General features: G+C 32.6%; 1 protein-coding gene across 14 annotated transcripts in view; it reads left to right on the top strand.

The window, feature by feature from the left end:
* Positions 1 to 13,325, top strand: part of LOC129798755 (phospholipid-transporting ATPase ID) — a 59,915-nt gene that overhangs the window by 34,412 nt on the left and 12,178 nt on the right. For 7 of the 14 annotated variants that reach the window (XM_055842079.1, XM_055842082.1, XM_055842076.1 and 4 more), the window contains 5 exons: positions 6,206 to 6,264; positions 7,342 to 7,554; positions 9,856 to 10,392; positions 10,471 to 10,689; positions 11,890 to 12,138. In XM_055842079.1, the coding sequence (XP_055698054.1) occupies positions 6,206 to 6,264; positions 7,342 to 7,554; positions 9,856 to 10,392; positions 10,471 to 10,689; positions 11,890 to 12,138 (1,277 nt within the window). Of the gene's footprint in view, positions 1 to 5,284; positions 6,042 to 6,205; positions 6,265 to 7,341; positions 7,555 to 9,855; positions 10,393 to 10,470; positions 10,690 to 11,889; positions 12,139 to 13,325 lie in introns of those variants that run through there. The other 7 variants (XM_055842070.1, XM_055842072.1, XM_055842069.1 and 4 more) reach the window with 4 other exon arrangements.

Genomic DNA, 13,325 nt, shown 5'->3' on the forward strand with positions numbered 1-13,325 from the left:
AAAGTTCGACAAGCATTTCACCTTTCTTCTACAATTTTTTTAGTGTGTCTGTTTATTTCACAGCTAAGGGAAATTATTTATTAACTTCGTATGAAAAAAGACTCATACTCTTAAGTTTTCAAGCGCTGAAAAACTTTGTAAGGATAATTGATGGGAAGAAATTTGTTTCCAAGAACTTTGTTCACGGTTTGTTGTGGATATGTAATGTCTGTTTTGAAGACACTTTCCCTCTCTAGCAAATACATGTTGTTTCCCATTTACATTAAAGGATTTTAAAATAGGTTGTCAGATAAAAGGTTGGTCATTTTTCAAATTCTCTGTTTAATAGTGAGGAAAGTGTCTCGGATTAAGGAAAATATGATGATGTACAAAATATTGGTATTGTTCATGGTTAGAATTTTTGATTCCAAAAAGAACAATCGTCGAATCAAATCTGATTACGTTCGTAGATTTAACATCTGGTTTGTATAAGAAATATCGAGAAAATCATGCATGTAGTGAAAAGTCAAAATGATGCTCCTGCTGTGTGTTGTGTTGCTGACGGGAAATTTGAATGAGTGAAAGCTCAGAGGGTCAGTTGAGCATTTTCTTGAGTTTGCGCATTTTTAGTGGAGGCGCATGGTGCTTTTATTTACTTTCCAAGAAAACCTGGGAAATCCCTTTGTCTCTTTCGCGCTTTTCCTTCCATGACAGTTGATTGAGGTTGAGAACCACGTGAGTGGTCAGAGAAATGTTTTTTTTTAAACATTTTGTTATACATTACTTTGGAATTTTGTTTAATATTGAAGAAAAAGGATAAGAGGTTTTTGGGATAGGTTTAACTAAAATTTTCTGTGAAGATTATGTTTTTTTTTATGGTCATTTTGGAAGAAAGTGAGAAGATGCATGAATATGCCCCAAAAAATCCATATCTAACCGATGAGTCAGTGAAAGTTCCATTTTCCCCAAAATCATCCCCAAAGTTGAGTGTGCGTGTACTCTATGATGTGGATGAAGGGTTGGAAATTTAAGGGGCAAGAGGGGATTTCTGGAAAATCTCACCAGTAGTGAAAAGACCAAGAGACACCGAGAGTCTTGTCAGTTTTTCTTTAGTACGCTCTTGTGTCTCGTCTGAAGAGTTGGACTGTCAGACCAAAAATTTCCTTTTCGGATGGTTTTTCTCTTCAAGTTTCTTTCTTAAGTTTCTATGAACTCATTTTTTTATTAAAGTGAATAAGAATATGACTCTAAGTGTTTTCGAATTTTGGATTATGTGTTTATGAATTAAATGGTGTGCGATAGTAGGGAAAAGCTTTTGGAAATCAATGAAAAATTGGGGTTTTAGTGGATTTTGTGTAAGAGATGATGAGGAAAAAATAGTTGAAGATTTTTTCAGATTTTCCTTTCGCAAGATTTAACCGAAAGTGGCAACACTTTACTGGAAGATTTTTTCTATCGATTTTCCATCCTCTTAGTGTGAGAAATTTTGCAGAGGTCTCACCTTTAATTTATGTCGTCATAGTTTCCTCGATTCCTCTTAATTCTTCATTTGTAAGAACTCCTTCTAGAATCTAAATGTGATGTATCTGTAGATTGAGTGGAAATCGTATCAATTAGCTCAGTATTGAGGAAATTGTAATGGCAATCAATTCTGTGGCCTTCTGTCTGGGGTTTCCCTAACATTCTCTTTTGTTTGGTGTGGGGGGTGTGAGAAGAGAATTCAATCACAATTATTGACTTGACCATTGGAACAGGCAATCAAATCTATATTATTTAATGGGGTTGAGTGCCATTTCTTCTTTGGGCTAGAAGTAAGAGGTCTGGGCTGAGCTACGTCATAGCTATCCACTAGAAATTTAGTGTCAAATTGTTAAGAGAATTATCTGTCATAAATTTGAAAAAAAGAAATATTTTTTAGGAAAATAGCGTATCAATTTAGAGGAATTTACTACATTCTGTTTCATTTTCGCTACAAGGCGTAAGAAAGATTTTTTCTTCTATTGCGGATTACATCAATATTTTTCACGGTTTCTATGGCAGACGCATTATATGCGATATATTCTCATCCTCCCACATAAACAAATAATAAAGTTATGCACAAGGACGAATGAATGGGCATACGCCCAAAAATGCTTTGGGGTTTGCAATAAATTTTTCCGGGGTGATTGTCACTCATTTCCATAGCCAAAATTTTGTATATGTATACAATCCTATCCTTCAATATTCTGTTTGGGAGGAATGCGAAAGTGAGAGGACGAAATATCGTTCATGACAAGTTTATTGAACTGTGAATGAAGTAAATTTTCCTCTTGCATAAATATCCTGGTATGACATGCTCATCGGATTGTATAGGTGATATATGCACGCAGAAAAAACACGCGAAATAAGGGAATCAATAGGTGATAAAGTTCCACCAAATACAATTGCTTCGCACAGCATATATATAAAAGTAAAATTTAGGAGAAAATGATGACATGAAATTGAGGAATTAAGGGTGGAATATAAAAATATATATGTATATGTTGCTCTCTCGGGTTTGAACGTGTTGTCTATCGATTTTACTTGACGGTTTTATTATGTACGGAGAGAGAGGGAAAAACACTTTCACATGGAAAATTGTTGTATATATGTTGGGGGAACATTTTCACGGATAGATTTTCGTGCTATTGTATATAGGCTTTTAGGTGAGACTCATTTATCTCATCTATTAAAATTGCTATGACAAATGAAAAGCATTGAAGAGACAGTGGAGGAAAAAGGAAATATGTCTTCAATTTCCTATAGAATAAAAAATCAAAATCATTAAAATAATTATTAGTCGTTGAAATAAACATCTCAGACTGAAGTGTTTCCACTTTGCCATACAGAAAAAAATCGCACTGTGCCTCAAAAAGGACCAAATATGTAAATTTGTCTCGGGGTCTTAGTTACATGTATTTGGTGTCTGGAATACAACACTCTTGGCTTGACTATCTCCTAATTTCTTATGGTTTTCTCTCCCGAAGTATACACTTAATTGTTGTTCTCAATCGAAGTGGAGAAACTGAAACTATCAGTGCATTATATAAGCTAATCTTTTTATTCTTCAGTGTTTGCGCTTATTTCAAAGATTAGAACACAATCCCATAATAACAAATTAACAAATTTGCAGGTTCTCACATTAAGAATCTCATCTCTACTAAGTTAAAACACACTTACCACTGATGCGCGAAAGGGGAATGGACAGGTGAATATAATAGATGGGAAGCTCGTAAGGAGGAAGAATCAAGTGGGGGATGATGAATAAATAGCCTTCGATGAATCTCCCACTGAAAAATTTACGTGAGAAATACAACAAAGTGTGACGATTTCCCATGTTTCTATACTTCATGTCCTCGTACACCTTTTGACATACACTCTTTTGGATAGAGCTTTTTAGAGTTCAGGGTTTAGCCTAGTTCAGCATAAGTTCTCTGATATAGGCATGAGGAAAAGTGGATATGAAATGTGACTTAATAGTGGGTGTAATTTTTCAGCCACATACCAAGGACAAAGCCAAAAATTCTACATGAAAATGGTATCTCTATCAGATTTATAATAATTTGGGCGAAAGGTGGAATGAATAAGTTATAGAAAATTTTAGGCTTCTCTTTCCAAATGGCATAAATTAAAGAGAAAACAGACCATGATTGGATTGTGTTGAGGAATTCTTGAGAACATTTCATTATTTCTTAGATAAGAAATTATGGCATATAATTTGTATTTATTTTTTGAGGCCACGAAAATGTATATACTTATTTTTTTATATAGTTGTTTAGTGCAATTTCTTGTAAGATTGAGCTGTATGGTGAAAATGGTTACGCAACTTGATGCTGAAATATTAATGAGAAGCTATATGTGGTCGAAGAAAGTTCAAATGAGTATTTTTCGGATGGATTGAGGGAGACACTGAAATCGCAGGTGGACTTGAAATTTATCAAGGGAGAAAAAAATCAATAAAATATACTTCCATTAATTGTCTTCTAATGGTTATTCAGTGATGGTATAGCGACCTAATCTATTCCTGGGGATTTACTGTCTTTCATTGGGTATTGAGGTTCGGCTGGAAAAAAAGAAATGCGCTATTGGCTTCAGAATTGTCTGGCGAAAATACTGTTTGTAGAAAACAATTGTTTCCAAGGTGAGGAAAACAGAGATCTGCATCTTTGAATCATTTTTGCAATAAGTTTTGCAGCGAAATCACATTTTAACGTTAATATAATACTCTTAGTATGTTTGATAGGGTGTCGAATTTGAAAAAATGACATAAAAAATTGATGTCTTTAATACACAACAGCTCATTTTACAATGATATTATGAAGTTTATATATAAAGAAAAGTTAGTTATATGTAGTTCCAAACTTTACCAAAATGTCGAAATTTATACAATTTTGTCAATAAATGCACAAGTTCTTAAGGTTTTGGGAAAATGCCAAAAATAACTTGATTTATTTGCATGTAAGCCTCAAAAGACATTATTATTTCTTAAAAGATTTTTAGAGGTCGTTATCCTTTTCAAGAAGAGCAATCATTTGTCTATCTTGATTCTTTTCGTTTCTCTTTTTTGGATTTTTTTTTTATCTTTTCTAAAAAGTGAACTGAAGCTCCCTTAAAGAAAATTATATGACTTTTTAAGCGTATCCTGATTAGGAAATGAAAATGATTTGATTGATTTATCATTGTTCAACAAGACTTTTAAAATTTGCGTAAATTATTAATGGTAGAGTATTTTGTTTTAGTATTTAGTTTTATAGTGAGCAAAATCTAGTTGAGTTTCATGCCTTTCTCATCCACAATTTAAAAACGTGTTGAGATAATTGTAAATCATTCTCAAATTGATGGTATGAAAGTTAAAATCAATAATGTCTCTGATTTAATTGATTATACTGCTCAAATTCAGATAGAGCAGTATATATTTCAATTTTAAGTTAGTCCGAATATTTTACATGATCTCGGTCTCAATCCCACACGTTCAGTCTAATAATTATCCTCCCTAATGAGCCATGAAAAAATAATAACTAATTGATGAGCAGCCTAAAATAGTTTACAACCCTTGATTAACGTTTTTTCGTATACGTTGTGCTGGTTCTATATAAGGAGCTTTACCTCCCTTAATTTTCTGCTTGACAATGTGAGAAAATCTTTAGTCATGGACTTCCAAGGGCATTTTTCACTTTCATCCCAACTTTTAATCTTACTGTGCCATTCAACCACTCATTCTCATGGGGGTTGGACATGAAATCACTAAAACCCCAGCAATTTTCTATGCCAAAAGCAGAGAGAAAGTGACGATATATATAGAAGGTGAAAAGAAGAGTGGAAGAATATTAAAAAAAATGCTAAAACTCATGGTGCAAAATCCAACGATATAAAAGAGTGTCTTGGGAGAAATTGTGAAAACATCCCGTGTGGCTTGGGATATTGATGAGAAAGATGAAGATGAAGGTGTGGGGATTTGGTGCAAAGTGATGGGAAGAGTTTCTGGGTGGTGTAATCTCGTGTGGAGAGAATGCTGAGTTCATCATCGAAGGCTGTGGATGATACGGTGGAGCTGGAAGTGTTAGAGGTTAGGTCAGGAGGAGGGGGCGAAGCGACAACGGAGGAGGATGACCTGAGGACGTGTCAATCGGCGGCGCCGTGTCGCAAAAAGAAATTTCGCAAAATGGGTCGACGCAAATCGAAGACTCAGAGTTGCGGAAGCCTCTCCAGTCTCACGTCACTCCGTGGAGCTGCTGCTGAGGACAGCATGAGGCATATCTCCGAGTCGGATGTCAATTATTCACCTGAACCGGGTGTTGTCAAGTTTGCTGGACGAATTGTGTCCAGAGAGGAGCGGGAGGCTGAAACGCGAAATCCACCAAGTGCCACGTCAACTCTGTCCACTGGACCACCACCACCGGGACGTCTAAGGACGTCAGTGATTTCGGTGCTGGGAAAACTGGGAGTATTTAGACGATCCAGTAAATCGGCCGGACACAGTGGACGTTCAGCACCAGAGAGACCTTCTCTGGTGTCATCATACTTTCGACCATTTCTCTTTAGTGGTATATACAAAAAAAAATTATTCCTTCTCCACCGAAAATACCCCCCAACAATCACCTCAAATATTCATGATCTCCACCTAAATTATAGTTCAAGTTTCAAGACGAAAAAACCAAAATCTCTAACACCTGCCCTCTTTCATTTTCTCCCTTTCTCTCTTTTTCAGAAAACGAACGTAGAATACGAGCAAACGATAGAGAATACAATTCACAATTTAAATACGCTGTAAGTATATTTTTATTTATAAAGACATAGTTATATCAATTCTGCGATAAATCATTGGGTTCTAAAATTATTCTTGGTGACTCATACAGAGGTTCTTAAATTTGAGAAATGCTGAAAAGAAATTTGGGAAATTTGCAAAACTCGAAAAACAAGAAAATCTTTATCAGAGAAATATGTAGCATAGTCATCTTTGAATTTCAATACTGCTTAGAAGCTATTTTGTTAAGCTGTTTTGCACTAGTTGCAATCTTCAATTTATACCTTAAAAGCTTCCAAATCATAAAAATAATAACACAGCAATAATTTTAAACGATAAATCTGATATAGCAAAATTTTTTTATTGCTTCATCACCTATTTGAAATGCCATATAAAAGATAAATTGTGAAATAAATCAATTGTAGATAAGTTTAGTCGTTAAATTTCTAAAGAGTCTAAATCTAGAATGCCATTAATTTAAAATTTCATCTCAGATACGTATATATCTTTACTTGCATATTAAAGGAATGAGTCAAGTAATTTACTCCAATAATTTCCTTTTTTCTACGGGTCATTGTTTATGTCATATGAAGCATTACAGGGCTATTACACAATACTTGATATAGATAGCAATTAATAGTGTGAAATAATTTTACTATAGACACTTCTTGTAGTAGAATTGCAATTAATAAAGAAGTAGGTTCAATAAAGTTTTTAGCTAGACTTTTAATTTGAACTTATTATTTTTTTGTCATACACATTAATGTGGTATTTATTAATTTTATTGTGTTTCTGAGCTGAAACACTGATATTTTAACTAGTTGTTGCAATAGTCTTCATACGTTTGAATAAATGTGGTTAAAATGATCAAAGCGAAGCTTGAGGCAGTTTTAGAAAACTTATAATTTTTAAGACTTAAGACTCATCTTCCAAAAGCGTATTTATATATGAATTATGTTCGCTAACTAAAATCAGCTAGTTTCGACGGTACGTGCATGAAGCTGTCCCATCTTTTCCAAACCTATTTTCATTGCAGAATTGAGAAAATTATTGATTTAATATAAAATTGATTATCTTTACTTATCTTTGTATTTTTGCAGAATAATTACATTAAAACGTCCAAATATACACTTCTCACATTTCTACCATTGAATCTCTTGGAGCAATTTCAACGTCTTGCCAATTTTTATTTCCTGTGTCTCTTGGTACTCCAATTGATACCCGCCATATCGTCATTGACGCCAATAACGACAGCCATACCATTAATTGGTGTATTGATGCTGACAGCAGTGAAGGATGCATATGACGACATTGTGAGTATAACAATATTGTTCATTGAGGTTGAAAGGGAGAGACAGACAGAGACTATCAGGAATTTCCCTTTTCTATGGGTTTAATGTAAACAAGGGGATGTTGTTCCGGGTTTTACTTTAGATCATCATATATATGTATTTTGTAACAAAAAATATTATATTCTACGCAAGAATTAAGCTTTTTTTTTTGATTTACGGAAATTTTCGTACATTTGTATTGGAGTTGGTGGGTGCAATTTCAACATCGTGTATGTCATGGAATAAAATCAAATTTGAAGTTGTAAAATTATGTTTTATGATCGTATCGTAAAATAACTAACAAAGTAACTATAAAGTATAGACACCCATTTTTGCAAATGAACACATCATAAATTAGCTACTGTTAATGGAATGTGAGTTTACATCAAGGACATTTTAGAGATTAAGTTGTAAATGTGGAAAAAGTTATGTATAAGGACATTGTTGGGCTTTTAATGTTTTTGAATTTTACGTCTCAAGCGTTTTACGATTAAACGCATAATTTTAATGAGAGTACAAGTTTTACAGCTAAACTGTAGTTGTAATAGGTTACGCACAATTAATTTTTTAAGTTTATAAAAATTTTACTTTTCCACTATTGCTTAGATGTTTATTTTAAACCTATTGGCAGTGAATAAGCATAGTTAAAACGTTATTTTGCAATATTTCTAATGACCCTTGTTCTAATTTTTTAGTCAAACTAAGCTCAATTTTTGAAATATTCTTACATTAATTTGTCTTACTAATTGAATTGAATTGAAATATCATTTCAATTTTTAATATTAAACACGCACGCAGGTTTATGAAAAAAAACTTTTCAATATATTTTATTGTGTCACTTTGAAGAATAAAATGTATTTGAATAACTTTCAAGTTCATTTCTGAATAAATTTAGTCTTTCACTACATTCCATAAATCAATATTATAAAATACATACTGAATGATATTTCAAATAAAGCTGAATTACTCTTTCCAAAAATTAACTTTCACTTGAGAAAACTTTTTCCAAGAAATCCAATAATTTTCAGTGGGTTATTTTATATTTCATTCCAATATTATGGATTTAAATTTAAACAAAGAAAACATGAAAGTAATCACAAATTGTGTTCCGCAGACAATTTTAATACATTGATGCTGTTGGACATCTAAAGACAAAAATTGATTTGTTTTCTGCTGCAAAATAAGGAAATATCTTATTTTACGATTTTATGAACATAAAAGAAGTATTCATCTGGGATTACTCCAACTTTTAAAGTTTTAATATCTACACAGAAAGAATAAGTTGTAAAAGTTTTACAACTTTTAATGTTGCTGAATATTCGTGAATTCTAAGAGAAATTTACGAAGTTGTTTGTGAATCATTTAAGGAGTTACGTTGGTCACAAAGACTGAAAAACACAATATTTTTCTTTAATTTTTTTTTCGACATAAAAAATTTTCATTTTAAGTTCTTTAGCATATAAAAGTACAACATTAAAGTATATTTTCTGAAATTCAGCTGTTAGGACCTGATTTTCTGAGAATTATTTTGAAAAAAACATGTTTTTCCGTGGACATGATTTCTCGAAGTGTATTCATCAGAAATTAAAGAACTAAATATTTCCTACTAGCTGATGAGTTTTAAATGAAATTTGGATTTTTGGCAGAATTTTATTCAAAAAAATTCAACCGTTATAGTACGAGTTTAACTCATCAGTAAAAATTAAATATTTAGTTTTTTGATGTCAGATGAATATACTCTGAGAAATCTTGTCTACCGTAAACTATGTAATTTTTCAAAAACTGTCTTCAAAAATCAGGTTTTAAAGATTTTTAAACGAAAATTTCAGAAACTATAATTAAAATGTTATCCTTTTTTATATGCTTAAAAACTCGATTTAAATTTTTGTTTATTGTGTTGAAAAAAGATGTCAAGGAAATATGCTGTTTTTTCTTAAAATGCGCGACCCATGTAACCCCTTAACCCATTAGAAATTTTAATTTTTGTTTAATCACAAACATCCTCATCAATTCTGAGATAAATCTTTAAGCTTTATTCTTTTAAGCGGCCATGAAGGAACCCCCTTGGCCACTCATATTAATATTAAATAATAAATAATAAAAGCATATTATATTAAAGAAAATATAGCAGAGAAATATAAATTTCTCAATAGATATAAGTAGAAATATCAAGATTATTGAGGATATCCTTGAGGGGAATCTCTGTCTATGTAGGAAAAATTTTGTTAATCAGGGAAGAGATTCTCTAATGTGTTTATGTATGGTTGGTGTTTCCCTTGGTAGCAACGACATATGTCGGATTCCCATGTGAACAATCGCAAGTCCAAGACACTGCGAAATGGTAAATTGGTGGATGAACGATGGTCAGGGGTTCAGGTGGGTGACATCATTCGAATGGAGAATAATCAGTTTGTGGCCGCGGATATTCTGTTGCTGTCATCGAGTGAGCCCAATGGCTTGTGCTTCATTGAAACGGCTGAGTTGGATGGGGAGACCAATCTCAAGTGCAAACAGTGCCTGGTGGAGACGGCTGAGATGAGCCAACATGATGAATTGCTTGGGAAATTCAATGGGGAAATCATCTGTGAGCCTCCGAATAATCTTCTCAATAAATTCGATGGGACACTCTTATGGAAGAATCAGCGATTTTCGTTGGACAATGACAAGATTCTGCTGCGTGGATGTGTTCTCAGGAATACCCAGTGGTGCTATGGTGTTGTGGTATTTGCTGGCAAGGATACCAAACTGATGCAAAACTCGGGAAAGACCAAATTCAAAAGTACAAGCATCGATAGATTACTCAATTTTATTATTATTGGTGTAAGTTGAAGTATTTGTGCTTGGTTTGATACTTTTGATAATGCATTTAATTTTTGCCTATTTTTTTTCTTCCTGCAGATTGTGTTTTTTCTCCTCTCCATTTGTGCTTTCTGTACTGTGGCTTGTGCAATATGGGAAGGACTTATTGGACAGTATTTTCAAGTGTACCTACCATGGCCGAATATTATTCCCAATGGTACAATTCAAGGAGCCACCGTGATTGGTTTACTAGTATTTTTTTCATACGCTATCGTTTTAAATACGGTTGTGCCAATATCTCTCTACGTTTCAGTAGAGGTAAGTATTACTGTCAACCCATTTAATTTTTATTTGAACCTATGTGTAAAGCACGCTGGAAAATAAAAATAAACCGACGTTGTTTTTGTGATTGTCCAATAAAACAGAAAGTTTTTCTTAGGGATTTGAGGAAGGGAGGGAAAATTAACGTCATGTTAATGATGCGAAGGATTTTTTATGAGTGTTTATGAATCTTCTAAGACAATATCTCTAACAATTTAGCCTCTATATCTGATAAATGATGTAACTTATTTTTCGGAAATGTCAAAAATAAGATAGGTGATTAACAAGAAAATTAAAAATTGAAAAAGGTAAATAATCTATACGTTACAGTTTTGTTAGTAGGGGAAAGTGAAGAACCTTTGTGCGGGGGTTACCTTTGAAATTGGGTTTTTTCTCCTATTTTTAAATGAAATTCGACTTTATCGTATTGCGATTTAATTTCACAATTGGTTTGTCGAGCTAAATTATATCATGACAAAGTCCAGTAAATTTTAAAATAGGAGAAAAAAAACCCAATTTCAAAGGTGCTCCAATCCAAAGGTATCCCACTTCCCCCTAAGCCAAGACACACATCAGAAAGCAATCTTTAGACTTTTTTAAACAAAAAGAAATTGTAGGTATTTTTCAAAATTGGATGAATCAAATTTCCTCATTATAATCCTAATTTCAAATTTTTCGAAAACTTCACATATTAAGAAGTTAGAACGGTTAATCCCTATTGATAATCCTTAAGATTGTAGCTCGTATAAAATCTATTATTCCGTACTATTTTCTGTGACTTTATAAGGACTGTTCCTTTTTAATACGAAATTTTTTTAAGGAATTGTTTTTTTTATCTTAAAAATAAATAAATTTGGTTTTTTGTAGGTTGTGTAATATGTGTCTTGGCTAATCCTTTTCTAATTTTTCTCCAGTGAAAAAGCTTGACATTTTAAATTCTTAAATTAGTTTTTGAAACTGGCAATTCAAACACTTATTCTGTTTAGAATTTTGTGCTATTTCTAGCTAACTTTACTTCAAAGACTTTAAAGGAAAGATTTTTTTCAGCAAAACGAATTTGGAATAATTGTGCGGAATATGTTTATCGAAAGGAAACGTTAAAAAGAACCCATCGGGGGTTAACTTATTCTGTGATGATTATGTATTCAGATCCTATTTTTATCAACGTATTGTTTTTGCTATCCAATATTTCGACAGGTAATAAGATTTGCCCAGTCATTCCTGATAAATTGGGACGAGAAGATGCACCATAAGAAGACCAACACATCCGCCAAGGCGAGAACAACGACACTCAATGAGGAACTGGGACAGATTCAGTACATTTTCTCAGACAAAACAGGGACACTCACGCAGAATATCATGACGTTCAACAAGTGTAGCATCAGCGGCAAATCCTACGGTGATGTTTTGGATACAAGAACGGGCGAAATTGTTGATTTGGCTGATGTGAGTACGATTTTTCAAATGATTTTCCTTTTACAATTATCTCTCTATCCTCTCTTGGAATTTTAATGCACAGATTCAATTGCGTTCTATTTGAGGAATTTCGAATGTGTATGTGTGAGTGGTTATTTTCAGCAGATTTTTTTTTCATTGATTCTCGTTATTGGAGTGGGTAGAGATTGATTGAGGTGATAGAGAGATGCAGGAGGTATTTTCATAGTGCTTTGTAGGGAGAAAAAAAATGTTAATTTAGTGATGATAGCAAAGAAATTAGTGTATTCTTTCAAGTATTTAATTTACTTTTGATCATAATTCTTAAATTGAAGTTATAAAGAATATTTTGAATATTCTTGCATGGTCCTCGTGAAAAAAAATCCTTGCAGTTGTATTTTTTGTCAAGAAAAGTCACTGTAATTAAACTAACATTCTGTATGAAGTTGATTCGGTATGTTTTTATTTGTACCTATAATATTATCAAAGTGTGGTATAAACAGGAACAGACTTTTTGTAGTCTTCACATTCTTTATTTTATCATCCATATAGTTTAAGGGCTGTGTAAAAATTTCCTAATTGTGTGCAATTTTTCTTGCTCCACTTTATAACATGATTTGATGAATCTTTGAATCGTCGTTGAATACATTAATATGACTATTATGGAATTAATATAATAAACCTATTATTTGGGTTTTATGCCAATCGTCCAAATGAGATTTGTCGTGGAATATCAGAAGTAGCCGCAACCAAGTATTTAAGAAAAAATAAATTGATTGAATTTGGCTTGCGGCAAAGCTGCAAACTTGTACTGTTTCAAAAATCATATAGATTATTATAAAATTTAAAATCTTTCCAAAATAATCAAATTTATCCAAATCAGCTCATTAATAAGTTTTAACGAATCTTTATGAAAAAACAAAAATTCCATGATGTCTGTTTTCGGAAAATTAGGTATTTTTATGGTCAATCCAGTCCCCTATTCTATTGGATGACTGCATAAATTCGTGAGCCACCCAAAGGCAAATTTCAACAGTTAATTTTTTTCAGAAATATTATTATTATTATTACATTATTTAATCACAAGAATTAGGTCATCCCTTTTACAATTGTTATAAAAAAAAATCAGAAAAAAGAGAAACATAAAAATAGAGAATGACAAAATTCAAAAATTAAGAATGTTCAAGATAATATAAATA

Source organism: Phlebotomus papatasi, chromosome 1, assembly GCF_024763615.1.
Source record: "Phlebotomus papatasi isolate M1 chromosome 1, Ppap_2.1, whole genome shotgun sequence".
Taxonomy (NCBI): domain Eukaryota; kingdom Metazoa; phylum Arthropoda; class Insecta; order Diptera; family Psychodidae; genus Phlebotomus; species Phlebotomus papatasi.